At 40.9% G+C, this 20,645-nt stretch overlaps 1 protein-coding gene across 9 annotated transcripts in view; it reads right to left on the minus strand.

Annotated features, from left to right (window-relative positions):
- The window catches only part of shisa6b (shisa family member 6b), an 88,809-nt gene extending 68,533 nt beyond the window's left edge, over positions 1-20,276 (minus strand). For 8 of the 9 annotated variants that reach the window (XM_085169606.1, XM_085169605.1, XM_085169604.1 and 5 more), the window contains exons 1-3: positions 19,753-20,276; positions 18,027-18,187; positions 5,899-6,000 (exon numbers count right to left, since the gene is read on the minus strand). In XM_085169606.1, coding sequence (XP_085025732.1) covers positions 5,899-6,000; positions 18,027-18,187; positions 19,753-20,276 — 787 coding nt within the window. The remainder of the gene's footprint in view (positions 1-5,898; positions 6,001-18,026; positions 18,188-19,752) is intronic. The other variant, XM_085169600.1, reaches the window with a different exon arrangement.
- Positions 20,277-20,645: the final 369 nt, after the last annotated feature.

A 20,645-nucleotide genomic window follows, 5' to 3' on the forward strand; every position in this document is an offset into this window, starting at 1 on the left:
ATGTGCTAACGGCTGTCTAAAGGACTCGGGTAAAGTTTGTAGCATGCGTGCTTGTTGTTTTTGTCTGCTTCCACTTGTCTTTGCACTAGGATGATGTCGGAGTAAATGTGCAGTCATATTCGTTGTGTTCCCACTAGTGCTGTCAGCATTAATCTGAAATGACGTTAACGCCACAACACGGCAAATCTCCGTTAACGAGCTACCGCGGATCACCCCGTGCGTGGGGCTGGACGACCAACACGTTAACGAGCTAACTGTGCTAACACACTAGTTCCCACCCATGTAATTGAGCATTGCGTGGCACATCCAACATACTGTTTTACTTTAGTCCATGACATGCTTACCTTCAGGGTCATACTTCACATGAAAACCAAAATAGTTCCAAACGCCAGATCTGAATGAGGGTAGGGGAGGTTCAATTTGCTGCAAGGAGAGCTTAACTTCTGTCTCACTAGCTTGCCCTGCACTCAGTGAATCTGTGTTCGACTACTCCGCCTAGGCTGCACTGTCGAGCGCAGATCCACTGAGCGCTCAACACAGACAGCATCGTCAGAAGGAAAGTTGATAAAATAAATTAAAAATGTTGTATTGTTCGATACATATGTGTACCGAACCGAAAGCACTGTATCGAACGGTTCAATATCGATACGAGTATCGTTGCACCCCTAATATATATATATATATATATATATATATATATATATATATATATATATATATATATATATATATATGTTGAGAAATTTGACTGCATTGCCAGACACTAAAACCGTTTATTGATGTGTTTACAGGTCCAGGTCTTTTTTTCTAGTTATTCTTTTCATTGACTTTTAATTTTAGTTCTGTTCAGTTCAGTCCTGGTAACTACAAATGTCGTGATATGGTCCATCCTATTTTTTTTACACGAAAAATAACTTTTTTGTGTGTCAGAAGAAAAAGTCCAAAATGTGTAACGACCCCGAAGAGGATAAGCAGAAGAGAATGGATGGATTTATCATCATCATCATCATAGTTTATTTATATAGTACTTTAAAAACACAAGGCTGACCAAAGAGCTGAACAATAGAAATATAATAAGAATAATAAATATGATAAAATAATAAACATAGCAAAAACAATAAAATATAAGTAAATACAAGTCAGTTAACCACTGAGTCAAAAGCCAGCAAATAAAAATGTGTTTTCAATCTGGATTTAAAAACCAGCACTGATGTCGATTGCCTAATGTGAAGAGGAAGATTATTCCAAAGCTTTGGAACCACGATAGAGAGCGCTCGGTCTCCTCTAAGTTTCAGCCGTGATTTGGGGACTGAGAGCAACAGCTGCTCAGCTGACCGGAGCGAACGAGTGGGGACATAGTTCTTCAGCAAATCAGACAAATATGCAGGTGCCAGACCATTTAAGGATTTAAAAACCAATAAAAGAATCCTAAATTCAATTGGAAGCCAGTGCAGGGAGGCCAGAACCGGAGTAATGTGCTCAAATTTCCTTCTACCAGATAAAAACCGTGCCGCAGCATTCTGTACTAATTGCAGGCGTGTCAGAGTGCCCAGTCCAACCCCTATTGAAAGGGAGTTGCAATAATCCAAGTGTGAGGTTATAAAAGCATGGATAACAGTCTCTAAATCACGCCTTGAAAGAAAAGGTTTAACCTTCGACAGACGCCTGAGTTTGTCAAAGTTGAGTTGAGTTGAGGATTTAAATGAAAATAGTATTTGTACAATTCTAATGAACTTGAAAGTCAATAAAAGCTAAAGAATTATGGATTTGATTGGGTGGTCCGGTAATGAGATTGACACCCTTCTCTTCTCAACGAGAAGCTTGGGCTTGGGAGAGCCCGATTGTCCTTCAGAGACATTTGCTGACTCAGTGGTCAGTTGCATCGTGTGTCTATAGATATGTTTTCCTCACAGGACAGCCAAATGGGGTGCATTTTTATTTTACAGTTTTCCAGTAATACAGTTTTATGTATAGTGATGTGTTTTGGTGGTGTTTCATTGCTTCTTGTCCTAAAGGATCATGTAAAAAATACCAGTCCCAGCTATTTTGACAAGGTTCCCAGCACCACTGGATAATATGCAACCCCAAACAATGATTTCTAAAGAAATGAGGGGGTGGCTCAGTATTGTTTAAATGTAAAACGATGCAGAAAACTGACTTGGTGACTCCACTGGGATGAAGAAAACAACAGATGTGTGTGGAGAACTAAAAACCTTCCCCAAAACAGAAGCATCATATCTGTTTATGTTCACTGTTGTAGGTGTGATTAAAGGTCTTTTAAAACAGTGTCTGCTTCTACAGGGGTTTAATGGCACCATACAGGAACATTTGGTTTATTCAGTTTATTCAATTCATTTTTAATTATATGGTGTCAAATCACAATGGCAGCTGTCTTAAGGTGCTTTATATTGTAAGGTTAAGATAACTATATAACACCTATGAGCAAGTGCTGTGGCGACAGTGGGAAGGAAGAACTCCCTTTTAACAGGAAGCATGGGTGGCCATCTGTCATGACTGGTTTGGGGTGAGAGCAGGAAGGCAGGACAAAGACACGCTGTGGAAGAGAGCCAGAGATTGATAGCAGATTATTATTAACAGAAAGGAATGCGCCAAAGTTTTAATTTACATTTCCTTTTAAGGATTAGGTTAGAAAAATTGTGAAGAGGTGCTCTAAGTCAAGCCTTCTCCAGACACTCATGTGGATTTTGCTAGTATTTTACATTTTCTGGTGTTTTAACAAAATTAAACGTAATAATATGTAAAACAATAGAGACACAAGGTTGTAAAATCAAATCTAAATAAAAACACATCTTAAAATGTGTTCTTAGTTGCAGTTTGTCACCACAACTACTCACTAGTCAGTCAAAGGTTGTGCATGAACATTCTCAACCGTTGACTTTCAACCACTTTCACGGTGAGTGTTCACATTGCTTGGTGGTAGGGAACCTGTTTCCAAACTGCCACGATCCATAATCCTACATTGATGATAACCCAGCCCTGACCTCACCTGTCCTCCCCAAGGCATTCTGTCCCAATGAGCTCAACTCATTTGATATACAAAGATGGCTCAAGTCAAGTGGTTGCTAACTGGTTGTATTCTAGCCATATGTTGATATAAAGCCAAAGTTTATGACTTTCTGCCTATTTAAAGTTAAAGGACTAAGTAATTGTTCACAAGTTGTGAGTGATTTCTGTGTATGTGTATTGAGATTTTCACATATTTACTGCAGTTAATTGAACCTTTTTGTGACAAATAGTTTTACCACTTTTACCACTTAGTCCATTTCAACATCTTTTCTAACCTTAACCAGAGGTCTTCTGTTGCCAACCCAAACCCAAGCACAAACATGACCACCTCCTGATCCAGGTTGTCAAATATGACCACTCAAGTTCCTGATCTCTATGTAAAGCTTGCTAAAAGCACTTTCAGAAATGTGGGTGATTCCTGAAGTAGAATCTCAATCGTACTCAAAAAGGGTGATTTATACTCTCTGAGTATAAACGTAAGCTCCCCCTTTTTCATGCTCAGAGCTGATCTCATTTGACACATAGTTGTTTTGTATCATGCTACACAGATGTGAAACATCCAGCTGCTCTGACGCCCAGAAACCCAGTCCTGACTTCACCTGTCCTCCCCAAGGACTGCATTACAACAGCACACACACCTATACACACAAACACACACAACTTGCCATCTAATTACCAACCAAACCAAACCTTCTGCCTGTGTAATTAAGTGCTATAACAGATGCTATGCTAATCCGAGCCAGAGGACTACATCATGACTTCTAAACTTCATTGTCAACCTGGCAAAAAAACCCATATATAACACAAGAAGACAACATCTGTTTCAAATTCATGTGGCAAACAGACTTTTTCCACTGACTGACCTGTGAATATGTATTTGCATTCTCTCATTTTTCCAGCGTTGTTACTCTTGGCCTAGAGCAAACCAAGCTGTGCAAACCTCTTCCAAAAAAAACCTAATGAAGGTCGATATGATTTAACTTCAGCTGTTTACTTGATGTTAACCTTAACGTGGCTCACATCAGCCCACATGTTTACTGTTTGGACATTTTAGAATCCATCCACAGATTTTGGATAAATCCAAAGCTGGTTAAAGAGCAGGAGAAAGTGATTTTCTGACAATTGTAAATCACTGGGCTGGAAATGTTAACAGAAACTCCGACTTTGATGTAAAGTAGGTAGAAGAAATTTAGTTTCTTTTGCCCGTCAAGGAGAAAACTAAGAAGCAGCTGAATCCATTCTGCTTTTGTGGATTTGTAGAGGACTTGTTAAAACACCATGAGAGAGTGTGGGATCCCTAATTAAACTGTTTGTCTGCCTCTGCTGTCCTGAAGATAATACAGAGCAGTAACAACATCTGAACCAAACTTCACACCACCATTTCAATGATTTCAGGATTCACTCCACAGTAATACCTGCCTCTGGGCACGAGCGTGGCCAAACAGAGATGTTGAAAAGAAGAATACTGTTAAAAAGAAGCGGGGCTCTGCAAAAAGCTTCACATATTTGTTTGTGAGAAATTTAAGCATCAGAACGTCGTTCTAAGATTCCAAATTCTCAGTCTGTCACATTTTATTTGTTTGTGCTGTGGAGGAATCAAAGGCTACAGTTTGCAAGAAAACACGGCTTTAGCTGCACAGATGCTGAATGCTAAACCATCCCCCTTGCTGCTGTTGTGACAAGTGCAGGGATGCGGGAGTGCTGCTATTGTGATATTTGTACAGGGAGGAAAATCTGCTTAAAAGAATCAGGATTCACAAAACTTCATTACTCATCTCTGGTAGAGAAGCGCTGGGTGGGGGGTGGAGGGGCTACAGAGCATATCAGAAGGGTTTTTTTTATTATTATTTTTTATTATTTCTAGCTGCACATGAATGCCATTGTGAAACAAACCCCCTCTGGGGATGAAAACAAATGAAGCAGAGAGCAAAGAGGAAAACGGCTAATTTCATGTAAACATAAATGCGATGGTTCCTCATTAGAAGTAAGAGTGGGAGAAAAACTTGCAGGCTCCTGCAGTCTTGTGCACTTGGAAACAAAGTCATGATGTTTGTTGAAAGAGAATCCGTTCCTGCTGGTAGAAAAGCCACACATATGCAGTTACACATACACACAAACAATCACGCACACACAAATACGTGTCTACTGAGCAACGCATAAATCTGAACTGGTATTTATTAAAGCAACGGCAGGTCATCAGCTGCCGTAATTAGGGTGATGAGCAGGAAATCAGCAGGTTTTGATAGCAAAGAGGAAGCGTGGAAATACATCAAAGTACACCACAGAGGAAGCAAATTATATTTCAATCGAGTCGATTTGTTACAAAGGCAGTCATTTACCATGAAATGGTACAAGCATTCAATTAAACATTCGAAAGCGGGGTCAGGTAAAGGATGTCATCTTGCAACCCCTGCAAGGTTGCACCAACACACACAGGCGCACACTGAGTCTGATTTGTTGGAGCTAAAATGGATGGAAATAAACCACAAGAGCTTAGTCAATGTGGCTGCATACTAATCAGTGTGTTACCCATGGGAAAACTCTACCCCCGCCCTACTAATAGGTGCATGTGGGTTGAGAATGCATGCACAAAGTCACCTTCTCCACCCCATGGCGCCCATCACTGGAGCTATGTTTATGCTTGCTTGTATTTGATTGCGAAATGTATTCATGGGGACTGGATAGGGAAATTGAATCTGGAAATATTTTACCTCTGTCCAGTGTCTCGTAGTTGATCATCGGGGATGTGAGTGGAACATCGAGCAGGACTTTAAGCATTCAGCAGGTATAAAGTGTGGTGTTTGCACAAAAAGAATTTAATCTTCTAAGTAAGAAAAAGAGAAGGAAACGAGGACAGAAAAACGACTTTACCTTTCTGATGGCCTCGTCCCAGTGTCACAAAACCAGAAGAGATAAAGTTGTGAAGGTCAGCGCCTCCACTGCTTCTGACGCTCTCTTTTCCGTAGTGGAGACCTGATCACATACAGGGACACACAGAGGCAAGCATGTAGAGCCACAACACAGACACATTATAACACAGCAGTTGGGGAGACCTGAATGCACAGTGTTAGTGTTCTGAATCCTGAATATGAACATTTACATTTTGTGTAGCTAGTAGGTAACTTGTGTCTGAGATACTGAGGGTGTGCTGTCCAAGATGTGTACTTGCATTTACACAGTGTTTTCCCAGTCTCACTGACTGCTTAAAGCACTACAAGTGACATTTTTAATCACACATCACATTATTCTATGCACTTCAAACACTTTATTCCTCACGTCCATGGCCTATTAACCAGTTAACATATATGACCTTGGGACATGCAGGTCCAGGAATAACATTACAAACTCCACCAAAACAACTCCAGCCAGGGTTCAAACCAGGAACCTTCTTGTGTGAGGCAACAGTACTAACCACCATGCCAACCAATAAAGAAGGGAGCTTTATCCCACCAAAATATCCTGTTATGCAGAAGTGACTAAATACACCCATTTTCACTGATTAATAAGAAAGCATAATATTGCAGTAATTTTTAAACATCATAAGGGAATGATGTCACTCACTATGTATTAACAGACCTCTCTGCATCAAATCATATCTGTTATTAACCTCTGTCTCTCTTCCACAGCATGTCTTTATCCTGTCTTCCTTCTCTCACCCCAACCGGTCGCAGCAGATGGCCCCGCCCCTCCCTGAGCCTGGTTCTGCCGGAGGTTTCTTCCTGTTAAAAGGGAGTTTTTCCTTCCCACTGTCGCCAAAGTGCTTGCTCATAGGGGGTCATATGATTGTTGGGTTTTTCTCTGTATCTATGAAGCGCCTTGAGGCGACTTTTGTTGTGATTTGGCGCTATATAAATAACATTGAATTGAATTGAATTGAAAAGTGACTAAATACACCCATTTTCACTGATTAATAAGAAAGCATAATATTGCAGTAATTTTTAAACATCATAAGGAAATGATGCATCTGATCACAATGAGATTTTAAGCTAAAAACTAACATGCTTTATTTAAATATGCTTAAATTTGGATGTTGTTGGAGGCACACTTGTTTTCTCTGCAGCAACTCAAAAATGTAAAAATTCAAAAAGACAAACTGTGTGTTACAGTCAACAGTTGGTGGTCAACATGAGTTTTTTGCCATATCCACGCTGTGTTTAGACTGTTTAAGTCTGGACAGTTAAGGTTAAGAAAAAAACAACATGAAACACAATGGCGACATTGAGCCAGAGGGACAAAAATGCTAAACCATGTGCAATGGACGACAACGTGGGAAATAATAGTATATCTGAACCTTTGCAATAATGTTGACCATCCCGTTGAAGCCTTACCCTTTCTGAAAGTAGCATATTCAATCACTCGTGGGACTATAACAAATTAATATTTTCATTTTTTACTCACTTGTTATTTTAGTAAATAAGCTGGTACTTATGTAGTGCTTTTCTACTCTGTTCCTGCACTCAAAGCGCTGTCTATGAGCTTCATTAATCTATTTACACAAAGATTCATACAAACGTTTTTATTTAACATTCACACTCTAAATTCAGGGTTTAGTCACACTCCAATGTCGTGCACAAAGCTGTCCGATTATTAAATGACTCATTTTACCTCCTGAGCTGCAGCCACTTGATATAAAATGTTAGAAATGAACTATAAAAGCTACCTGCTTTCTCCCAGAACTCAAATGTCAAAAGGTGGCGCCCATTACAAGTGAATCTGACAGTTAGGACAAAGATTTAATTTATTAGTTTGACTCAGTGTTTGGTTTTACGGTTAATGAAAATGCACAATCAGACTAATGGCAGAGATTGGATTTAGATTATTGCTTTCACTGTGTTGGCATGTAATTGTCCGTGTCATTGTAACTCTTTTGTATCACCGAAAAGCACAAATATCACAGATTTTTTTCATTTTCTTTGTGACACTGACACAGTAAAATGTAACATTTACACAAAAAAAGACATAGAAATGTATCGAAATTACAAAGCTCAAAAAGTTATGTATCAGTTTTTAATGGAAACTAAATATAGAACCACTTTAATACTAATAGAACCCTTGGAATATAATATATATACTGACGTATAAAATCAACAATGTTTCACTTTAAAAGAACATTTGCAGGGAAGCTAAATTGTGTTTGAGTGTTTCTATCAAATTTCTTATTTGCCTCAGATGTGTTTGTTTTTTTTGTGCCAAATCTAAAATTTTCCCATGGTGTCATTACCCCTCAGACATGGATTGAGGGGAAGTGGCTGAAATGTGAACAGCAGCTGCAAACACAGAGCTGTGATATTCAAAAAAAGGAAGAAGAAGAAAAAGAGCAATATGTTTCCACCACCCACATACTAGTGCACTTTGAACTCAATCACACCTCTCCCTGTGCTGCCTTCATGCTGCAGATAGAATATCTACAAGGGTTATTTTACGCATTCAGTCATACCAGCATGCATGTATATATATCACATGCAGAATTGCTAGAGCAGCTGCACTATTACACTATTATTGTCTTCTTTTGTCATATTTGTCATTGGTAGGTAACTCCACAGGCCATTGTAACGACCCTGGAAAAACCATTCAAAAGTGATCAGAATCCACCTTTTTCCCCCTCCCGCTTTCTCTCCCACTGCTCACTACTGAGAGATAGCATGAAGAGTCTGCAGAGAGAACGTTGCACATTATTAATTTATCCTCCTTGATACAAAGAAAATCGTGACTTTCACCTCAATGATGTACTATGGAAATGAACAGCCGCTGGAGCCAATGCACGCTGAGGATTCATATGGTAATATTTTTTTTAATCTGACCTCTTCACTGCACACCTACACCTCTGAAATTGGAAAAATGTGAATAATAAGATAATTATATTATGAACAAAGCCTGATGTGGTGCAGCTTGGCAGCCATTGGAGAGACTATCTGAATCCAAGGTCGATTAAGGTCCAACACAGCCAGGCAAAAGTAATTTGATTCAATTCAGTTAAGTTTAATTTTTCGAACATCAAATCACAACAACAGTCACATAGAGATGCTTTATACAGTAATTTAAAGAACCTACAATATTAGAAAGAAACAGAAACAATCACATGACCCCCTTTGAGCGAGCACTTGGTGACAGTGAGAAGGAAAAACTCTCTTTTAAGAGGAAGAAAGCTCTGAAAGAAACAGGCTCAGGGAGCGGCAGCCGTCTGCAGAGAACCGTTGGGGGTGAGGGGGAAGAGACCAGATAGAGTCGGGACAAAAGACAGATTACGGGAGAAAGAGCCAGAGTTCAATTCTAACCAATGATTAAATGCAGTAGTAGTGTATAAACACCATTAAAAAGGAATGAGCAGCCGAGCAGCCTGAGCTTATTGCAGCATAACTAAAGACTGGTTCAGGGTCAACTGATTCTGCCCTGACTATGAGCTTTATCAAACAGGAAAGCTTTATGCCTAATCTTAAAAGCAGAGGCAGTGTCTATTTCCCAAATCCAAACCGAAGGCTGATTCCATGATGGGCTTGATAATACGAGATGTTATATGTGAGGAGAAGGATTTTAAATTCAACTCTGAGCTGAACGAGGAGTTGATGAGGAGAAACTAATATGGGAGGAATGTGGTGTCTCTTTCCAGTCCCAGTTAGTACTCTTGCTGCGGAGCTCTGGATCAACTGAAAGCTTTTTGGGAAGCTTTTAGAGCAAACTGATAAAAATGAATTATTATAGCCTTGAAGTTATAATTGCATGAATCAGTGTCTAATCAGTGTTTCTAATTTTAGCAAGAATGCACAAATGAATCAGTAATTCTATATATTTGTTTAATGTGCTCACTGAAGGACATTTCCTGGTCACAAATGACTCCAATATTTCTCACATAATTACTGAAGGACAAGGTAATGCCATCTAAAGTAAATATCTGATTGGATACCATGTTTCTAAATGTCCTAAATGTTTCAGGCCAAGTATACTAACTTAAAAAATGTCTGTAGTTTAACTAGGTGATTTGTACCCTGAGACTTCATGGATAAATCAAACTGGGTTTCCCTGCATAGCAATGAAAATGTGTGCAGTCCTTTCTAATAAAAAGGAAACATGTACAATGTAAAAAAGTACTGGTCCCAGCACAGTCCTCTGTGGAGCTCCATGACTAACTTTTGTGTCTGAGGAAGACTCCCCATTTACATACACAAATTAGACTCTTTCAGATTGATATGATTCAAACCACTGGGCTGAGATCGAACAGGAACAATACAGAGGTGAGGCCACTGTCAGACGCCAGTCACTCATGTTTCTGTGACATGATGTACTCTAACTCATGACTGAAACGCTTTCCAATATTTAAATGATAGGAAGGTTGGAAACTGTTTTTTATGGCTGGATTGAGTAAGAGCCTTAAAAGCATGTGGTTCACAGCCTGTTAATAAAGATGGATTAATCATATGTAAAATTAAAGCATTCATAAATGGTGAAATTTTAACAATCTTGTAAGGATGGAGTATTGATGTTTTAAAGGAAGACATTATTGAAGTTAACTCGGAAAGATTGATTGGAGAGAAAGACTCTACGTTCCTCTGCTTAATGACACATCTGTGGGATAGCTGTGGATATTTTTTTTTCTCTATTGGTTAAAATATGTAAAGAAATTCAAAAAGTCCTTGCTAGTTTAGGTCAAAAAGGAATAATTGGCTCAAGAGAGCTCTGACTCTGTCAGCCTGGCTACAGTGCAGAAAAGAAACCTGGGGCTGTTTCCCTTGATCGTACCAAATAGTAAACGTTTTAGCTTTATGGAAGACTCTTATTGTGGTAAAGTTTTGGATTTTTGATTTTTTTCTACCCAAATTAAGATATTTAATGCAATTTTCTCTCCAAATGATGTTATCTACTTTAAGGCACAGATTTATCAGTTATGCGAGGTACCAACCTCTGTTACCAGTATCGATCTCTGATTTGTTGCCTTCTTTTTTGGAGCAGCCACAGTATCTGGGGGTTGTAACCTGAGTATGATTAAAGGCACGGCTGGGCTTATTTATATTTTCTCTAATAAAAAAATAATTGAGGTGTTAAGGCTGGGGGTGGCTGTAGCTCAGGAGGTAGAGGTTCGATCCCTGGCTCCTCCAGTTTGCTTGCCAAGTATCTTTGGGCAAGATACGAACCCCAAGTTGCTCTCCGATGCATCCATCAGAGTGTGAATGTTCATTAGGAAGCACTAAAAGCTCAGAAGAAAACGTGATTGGGTGAATGTGGCGTGTTGTATAGAGCACTTTGAGAACTCTGGAGAAGAGAAAGCACTATATAAGAATTAGACTGTCATTTACATGGATGTTAAAATCTCCTATAATAGTGATTTTTATTAGAACTGAGCACTTAATCAGATTTTTTTTTAAAGTCTGAGAAACCAAATAGAAATACTGACTATGGACCATGAGGACAACAGATAACACCTGATTTTTGGCTTCTCTGATTAGGGTGGACAAAGTTCAGAGTGGCTTTCAAATGATTCATAACTCTGTCCAGGTCTTTGGTTGATTAATAAGTAAAATAAGTAAAAGATTGCTGCCACTCCTCTCCTTAGCCTCTGACAGTATGACTTGTAGACAGTGTTGGGGAGTAACGGAATACATGTACCGCCGTTACGTATTTAAAATACAAAATATGAGTAACTGTATTCCGTTACAGTTACCGTTTAAAAAGGTGGTATTTAGAATACAGTTACTTTGTTGAAATAAATGGATTACACGGCGGTACTTCCCTGTTTCATATTGTGGCGGGTCAGGACTGTTTGGGTTTTGTTTGACAGCTACGTTCTGTTGTTCCAGGCGGCAGCGTTACGGTTGCCATGGTTACAGGGTGACGCTCTCTCTCTGCGTGTTTCCTGGGTGAGAGAGCGCTTTGTTGTTGTTGTGCTAAGCTAATAGGCAGAATGCTACCGGTATAGCTCTAAAGAATGTAGCATCATGGGCAGTGTAGTCCGTGCTGCAGGGAGAATGGACTGTCATACACGTTATGTGTCTGTGAGCGAGGGAGGAAGAAAAAGGAAAAGTACGAGCTGTCATCGAGCAAAAACGGGAGCTGGAAGCATGTAAATATAATAATAACCACTGCAGCCAAGAAGAGTGCCTGACGAGCCCAGTTGTAAGTAAGCTATTAAGACTCGACTGTACACCGTGTTCGTGTTTTCCTCCAAAAACAATAAGTTCCTTTGGAGCAGCCTTTCAACGCCTCTCTCTGTCTCTCGCTAGCAAAGTTGACCCAGACAACAAAGTAAAGCTAGTTTTCGGCTACGAGCCCGACACAGAACCCACCGTATTAGCCAGAGGTCCCTTTACTACGGTTCGGAGCCGCGGACCTTCAGTAACAGAAATAAATCACAGCAATAGTACATTCATGTAGTTGTAAACAGCATGATAATATATTAAGTAATCCAAAGTATTCAGAATACGTTACTCTCATTGAGTAACGTAACGGAATACGTTACAGAATACATTTCGGGGCATGTATTCTGTAATCTGTAATGGAATACATTTTAAAAGTAACCTTCCCAACACTGCTTGTGGGTGCTAATTTATTTAAACTAGCATATTCATATTGTTGTAACAAGGTTTCCTATGGAAAAGAAAATCATCATTCTGATCAATTATTTATTGATTTATAAATAGTGATTTATAAGAGAGAGAGCTAATATTTAATATTGCTCATTCATTTACTTTTAATTGTACCTAATGGTATTTGATCAATCCTCTGTGAATTTTAAGTCTGCTTCCTAAATTAAACCGTAATACCATTTATATGGTACACTGGTTTTAGAGAATGATCAGAACTCTATGTGTCATTTTGATAAAGTAGCTCAGTGTCACATATCTCATTCTTTTGCAGTTTCTCTGTTATATAAGCTGAAACCTCTAAAGGAAACTTTTTCAGTGATACCTTGGAAAATACATGCCCCTGCCCTCTCATGAAACTAATTGCGCAGTGCAGTCCTAAGTTCTAACCCACTCTGGGCTGTCTTAAACCACAACAGCTGCGGGATATAGCTGGATTCCTGCCTCTGCACCTGAAACACACTTATCCACATACACGCATATGTCTGGCACTCAGGGTGCCAGAAGTCCAGCTGTATAATAAGGGGCAATAATGAGATCTAGGGCAGGAGACAATTAGGTGGAGTCTCTCAGTTGCTCGGGTTAAACACAGGTGCACTCAAGAGAAAGCTTCTAATAAACATGTTGATGCAGTCAGCACAGAAATGTTGTTTTTAACATGGGGCCTGATGATTATCTGGCCAATGGGGAGCCAGTGAGGTCACAGCGGAGATGTTATTGCTGCACACGTCAAGGATTAATTGGAAAGAAGCAGCAAGAAGAGGCAGCAGATGTTTGTTACATGTGTGTAGTAGTGGTTGAGGCGGGATGCCTCACTGAATATGATTATAAAAGTTGCCTATTGGCAAATAATTAGAGTAATTAAATCACTGTTTTGTTGTTTAGGCAAAATTTGGGGTTTATGTGGAAAGAAGGTGCTGCACACAGAACGCTTTTAGAAATATGTATCTGAAGATCACGTCATAGCCGCCAAACAGCCGAAAATGTTGTTGTATCATCACGACCTCTAATTGTCCACAGCAGCTGACCTTTAAGCTCGAGAGTCGTCTCATAAAATGAACTGACAGCTCAAATCCCTTCAGTGCTGCAAACAGTGCAGATATATAAATACCAGCTCAAGGCTTTTCAGCTGCTACAAGAACCCTAACATGCAGCGATTCAATGAACTCAACACCATAAATTATAATCCAATCTTTAATTCAACTCATTACGAGTTTATTGTTGTAGTTCACCCATTCTACTTTTGAAAACTGGGCCTGACCACTCAAGACGTTGCTCGTTAGGAGATGGAGGATTCTTTTATTCTGTTCTGCATTTAACAGGGAGACAAACGTAAGATCTCTCAAAGATCTGATCTCTTTTTCAGTAAGTAATCACCAATCCCTGCAAGTGTTCTAAGTGAAGGGAATGCTTTTAAAACACTGTGATATTAGGGAATTCTAGTTGGCCTGCCTATAAGGAACAAATGCGCTTGACTAGTATTTTTTGGTTTCTGTACCTGAAAACTTTACTTCATCATTCTCTGCATTAGGAAACTGTCAGAGAGGAAACCAAGCAACACTTTAAAAACCCTCCGAAAAACAGGCAACTCTTTGCCTGTGGTTTGCGGTGAATAAATCAGCTTCATCTGAAGAGAGCTGTGGGCCAAACTGCATTACTCAGAGAGGCGGTTATTGTTTACTTTAACCGACGGCAAACTCCTGCAAAGGTATCTGCTCCTCCCTTTCAAGGCCGGCTCCCTGTTGTGGCTGCGGGGTGCTCTGTGTTTACACCCCGACCTAAAAGAGGATCTGAGCCACACAACAATGCAGAGTGGATTCGAATAAAAATAGAAGCACTTGCGCTGGTATCATATTATGCTGTCTGTACTGTTTTTGCTGTAGGCCGCTCTTTTTTTTTTTATTTAAAAAAAATGCAGGGATGTTTTGCAGTGCACCGAGGGTGCCGTGTTGCCACACAAGATCTGTGATATGAAAAAATAAATCAGCGTGTATTTTTAGAAAAGGGCTGAAATAAAGGATTTTAAAATATGTTGGGGAGGACATCTCTGCAGCTAAGAGAGACCGGACATGTTTAAATGCAAAGATCAAAGAAGATATGGCTGTTATACCCACTTTAGACATAAGTTGACAGGATCCTCCCTATAGCCTTTTACTTCATGAGGTCTGTCCACCTGATATAAAAGTGTCTCAGAAAGCCTCTGGATGTGAAGTGCCAGCAGCAACAGTTCCACCCGAGAACCCTCTCCTCTCTAAGAGGCCTGCCTTGCCATTCTGTGCCAAATGCCCATTTAGGCGTACATGAATATGCATTTTCTATGCGAGCGAGTGGACTCCCTCTCTGTTCTCTCAATTTATATGCACACATTAACCACACTTGTGCCCGCACTGTCACTGCCTTTCATGTCCAACCCCATCAGGACGGCTGTGGTCCCTGATGTGGAGGGGGTGGGTTTTTCTATTTTATCTAGGATAGACTGAGCAGAGCTGGCGCAAGTTGTATTCTCTTTGCAGTGACTCTCTGCAAGCAGGCAAAACACAGGCGACAGAGCAATATAAAGATAAAGCGACGCCCGGGCTCATGTGAGGAAAAAAACATGCAAGCGTGCACTGGAGGCAGGCTGACATGTGCAGCTTTGCATCTGCCCCGTCTCCCTCTCTGTGCATGGGCCGGCAAGTGACCATTAAGGATAGACCAATTCATTCACTAAGCTGAGGAGACATTAAGTGAATGAATGCAGACTGCAGCTGCAACAAGCACTGTACTGCAAGAAAAATGTCCCCCCCAAGTGTGTGATAGATGTGAAAGTGACAGAAAGAGGCCAAGTTTACATGACATTCAAGCGGCTGCAAACCCAAATAAAGCTGAGAATATGCTCAATCTATTATTTAAAGACGAGGATGCAGAGAGACTGTTGCTGTCTCGTCACACAACTCAGCCGTAACAACTTCATGTACTGTGTTAGGTGCTGTGCTGCTTACATCTACAGCTCAGGAAAGAAACATTTTAGCTATAATATTCTCTTCGCTCACATTTTCTGAAGGTCGTTACGAGTCTCTCATCGATTAATATAAATATGTTGTTATACGACTGGTTTCTAATTAAAACATTTCAAAAAGAGTGGAAAAATAGGCCTGGATTAAGATTTAATCTAGGGATAGGTGGGGGTGGCATTTTAGGGGAGAGCAGCAGGCAGTTTATTTCCTACGTTCTGGACTACATTTGTGTACCAGTTTATATATTTTCTGCACTAGTTTCCACTTTAATATATACTGCAATATAATGTACTGAGACTCTTTGGCACTGTAGTGCTTTCAATTAAATTCTCATGACGTTTTTTACATTCAACACTATAACTTCCACGTCTACACTTACATGTTCTCCTACTGTACAATATTAGCTGCCGTCAGGCTGCTTTTGTGCCTTTTCTTAGGTGAAGTAACCTGCGTAATCGTCCGTGTATGTATGAGAATTCATTTATTTGCCCTGGATTTGGGGGCTCAGATGTGTTTTAGTATGATACACATATTTATGGAACTGACTGAAAGTGAGAACAGCCAACATTATCTCAAGGTCAGTTAGCAAAACTAGCAACCATATTTCCAAAGGTAAAAAAACAGTGGCTCAGAATATCCTTTCACTTGATTTCTCCAACCTGCTCGTTTTCTCACAGCATCAGAGCTGTGAAGCTGCTGGCAGAGATCAAAACACTTTGTCTCAAAACTTTGTCTGCTAATCTGAGGTTCGATCTCCAGCTCTCTCAGTCGACATGTCAAAGTAGCCTCAGAAAAGGTACTACACACCAAATTGTCCGATGCCTGCATTGGAGTATTTGAATGCAACACAACAGCTCTCAAAGTCAGAAAATGCTTTGAGTGCTCATTCAGAGTATCAAAGTGATATATAGTGGTAGAGCAGGTCATCTACTGATCGGAAGGTTGGTGGTTCGATTCCTGGCTTCCCCTAGTCTGCATGCCAAATATCCTTGGGCAAGATATTAACCCCAAACTGCTCTCCGATGCGTCCATCGGAGTATGAATGTGTGTGAATGCTTCTTAGAAAGCACCTAGAAAAATGTGCTTGTGCGAATGGGTGTGAATGGGTGAATGCACAAGTTGTGTAAAGCGCTTTGAGTGCTCAGAAGAGTAGAAAAGCGCTATATAAGAACCAGTCCATTTACCATATATATACCCTGTCCAACTATAGTTTGGATATAATAAGAATTTCTATACAGCAAGATGATTTCTAAACAGAGATAGCTGCTTGTTTGTCATTTATCACAGTGTGAAAGCATCCAAGCAAACACTTTGACTGAGTAACTGTTAGCTGATCGTCTTTTATTGAGGCCTTGGATGACAACATGACAGTTCAGCCTTCCCAAGTGTTGCTCGAATGTCATTCTTAGACTTTTTTTTAGCTAAGGGAAGTTTGCGTATGAGAATTATTTTATATTGTTCTGTTATTTTAAAAATGAAACTAAAATTTCTTGCAGAACTCATGAAAAGTGAAGCTGTCATATACTGACGTGTGTAAAGACAGTTTCTTCTAGCTTTTAATTTTAGTTTAGTTTATGCAGGAAATCCTCCAGCCTGACTTAAAAATTAAAAACCACAATTTGTAGTTACTTACCAGTGTCGACCACCTGAGCTTTAAATTAGGGGTATATGTATAGCAAGGGGAAGTTTCTTCTCTGACAGTAAATACGTAGATAAATGAATAGATCGTGCCACAGAAAACGTTACACAGCAGTAAAGTCTGCCGTGCTTTCAGAGCTACATCACCTTTAATTTTCTACTCCGTATCTCTGCATTTGCTCATCCTGCACAGAGGCTTAACGTCTTTCTGTTTTTCTTTCCATCTCAGCAACTCCATTGTAATATCTCATTATTTTCCATCTGTGTCCCTCTCCCCAAGTGGCTTTGTATCTCTCCATCTGATAACACCTGCTTTGTCTGTGAACCTGCCAGTGCCGCCTGGATTCTGTGTCCGTTTTTCAGGCCATATTAATGACTCACACTCCTGTCTGTTCTTGCAATTGCAAGGTTAAACGACTCCGTGTGTGTGCTGACTGAGTGAGAGGTCATCACTTCCAGCCTATCAGAATCTGCTGGGCAGGTCTACCTTTGCTAGTCTGTGATTATCTGTCCTTTAGTCTCGCTGTTGCTCTCTCTTCTCTTTTGCTCAAATCAGATGACTACAGGATGTTACCACAGGAGATTAAAATGCTGAAAGGGTCAGTGCAGTGGGTGCGATTTGAATGGTATTGCAGAATTTTACACACAAATAATGATGATATGCTGCAAATGCATTGCACAAAAATGCTCTCAAAGACACAGGCACAGGGTTCGGCTGCTGAAATGTCCCTTCAGCCATAAACATGAGCTTTAGAGCTTCGAGTATAGAGAGGAGAGCAAGAAGAGCTCTTACCATGGTTGGATTTGGAGGTGTGAACAGGGGTGTAGTGGTTCTTGGATGAGGTTCTGACTGGTGTGTTGTCTTTGGGTGAGCCATTCATGGCTGCAAAATTCTCACAGTCGTATTGTGATATAGGGATGGGCCCCTGCTGCCTCAGGATGTCTGCAAGGGCCCTAAAAACAGACAAGCACACAGCAAACAAGTGTGAACATTACACCAAAAAGGAGGCTTTTCCTCTTTGTACAGGTTGTCTCTGCGCATGCATGTGAACACAGTTAAAAACCAGACGTGAATTGTTGAAACAGTGTTGCGCTATTATGGGTAATTCAGGGCTGCTCCGCTTCTTGTTCTTCTGTCTCTCTCTCTCGTTTCTTTTTTTTCCTTTTTTTAACACGTCTGGGAACATGACGAATGTTCATTTGCAAGAGAAACAGTGTTGGATGTGTGAGTATCTCAGCTAATTGGGTTGAATTTGAATGTTTTTCAGACCGCACCAGGTGCATGTGGAAGGATGAAACCCTCGAGGGGGGTGAAAGAGGGAGAGAAGCAATCATGATGAAAGAAAGTAAAAAAAAATGTTTGTTTGCTTTTTTTCTGACATCATACTTAGAAAAAACGGGGGAAAATCTAATTACTTTGAAGGCGCCGCAGCAGCTCAAAGCTTTTGTACGACAAATATATTGGTGGTTTAACCTTTGCCTTTAAATTAATATGTTAGCTTCACTTTACCTCCCCCCTCTCCCCACCTCAGCGATTCATCCCTTTCCCACCCTGCCCTCCTTTGTGACCCTTATGGAAAGTGGTGGTGCCAGTGGTGCATGCGTGTCACACAGCCTTGATACAGCCAAAACATTAATGCAAACATCATCTATTATTCACAGACTTAAGATTGCTCAAGACGGTGAATAATGCATTCAGTAATAATAAAAAACAATTCAGTGTTGAAGATCTTATGTGTCAGCATCGTGTTGGTCTGCCCGTGTTTGATGGGGCCAGTATGAGGAGATGGGATGCAGTTGCACCATCTCTGCTAAGCATCCTCATCCACCTCCTCACCTGAACACACCCGACAGCCATGTGCTGATGTGTAGAGGCTGAAGAGAGGGCTGTCAAGTATGATTCTTGACAGCTGGCTGGTTGCCTCCTGAGCCCAGTATGCAGACGAGTGTTAGACTCCAGCACCAGTTACAATTTCGTTTTCTTTTTTTAATTCTGCAATATGAACTAAAAAAACATCAAATATAAACGTTGGCCATTAGTCCTTCTCACTCCCACTCATAGCAGATGCACGCACTTGTTTCAGGAGCACCAGCCTACCACAATCAGTATGATAACACTCTTTCAACTTCTCTCTATAATTATTTTAGGCTTTGGTTTTTCTGGGATTTAACATCTGCTGCAGATCGAACACAATTTGATCTGAGAAGTGCTGCCTTTTAGATGACAGTCTGTTCATTCATTCCAGTGCTTTACCAGCCTCATTTTCACTTCGTTAGCGCTGATAGAGAGAAAGAAAACAAGTTGCTTGCTTGAAAAATATCGCATTTGACAGCACTTTGGGCCTGTTTCTTTGACCTTTAGCCCCTGCCTGTAAATGGACTCTACATCTCTGTGCATATTATGGTCTGTCCAGTTATACATATGCATGAAGTGCAAAAGGCAGACTTTTAATATGCAGCTTTGTTTCTTGATTAAAGGGAGCACGTTAAGCAGAATTATTAGTCTTCCTCCCACTCACCTGTGTATATTCATTTCTTGAGGCGGCTCTGTGGCTTTGTCATATGCAACTTTGGCCGACACTCCCAACACTATGATGAAGGCTATGATCCCACAGGTGATGTAGACCGCCGTGTTGGTCTGATCCATGGAGAGATAGGGATCATTGGTCGGGACGGGGGACGGAGTGGCCGTCTCCAACCAGCCCGGCGTTACGTAGTTCGTGCACGCAGTCTGATCAAGTCGGTCTTTCTTATACTCGCAGCAAAAGCGCAGGAAGCACGTCCCGCAGCAGTACCGGTGATCCGTGTTGTTGCACTCGAACGCACTGTCAAACTGCCCGCTTACATCGAAGTAGCCCTTGCAGGACTCGTGTTTCCTGACGGGCGACGGTTTTGGAGTCTTCTGCGGGACGACCGTGGGGATAGCGGTGGCTTTCGGAGCCTTCCTGGTCGGCTGCTTGGGTTTTTTACCGCCCGTTGCGGCGCTCAAGACGCTCAGGGGGTCCAGGTAGATCAGCAGCAATAAAAGGTACCTTATCCCCATGATAATGTGAAGAAGTCTTCCAGTGTTATGCGCTTGCACAGACACTTCAACTCTGGTTAAACGCTCAAAGGTTCAGTCTCGTGCAAGTCTTCCCCTGTTCGGTCAGTGTCCTGTGCAGCCGTCATGCTGAATGCAACTCTGTGCGGACTGTTGTCAAGGGCATTCTCTGCAGTTATTATGCAAGGGACACTCTAAAGCCCATTGCGAGCCTTCGCTGAGTGCAGACAGGAGAGCACAACCATATCTTGACCGGGCTCAGGAACTGACAGCCGCCCGGGCTCTGCGCGTTCTCCCCGCCTCTGCTGAGCTGTTGCGGCGCGTCGCTATCCGAGGTGCTGATATCTGGAGCCCACAGTCAGCTCCGTTAAG

This window comes from Neolamprologus multifasciatus, chromosome 8 (assembly GCF_963576455.1).
Source record: "Neolamprologus multifasciatus chromosome 8, fNeoMul1.2, whole genome shotgun sequence".
NCBI lineage: Eukaryota > Metazoa > Chordata > Actinopteri > Cichliformes > Cichlidae > Neolamprologus > Neolamprologus multifasciatus.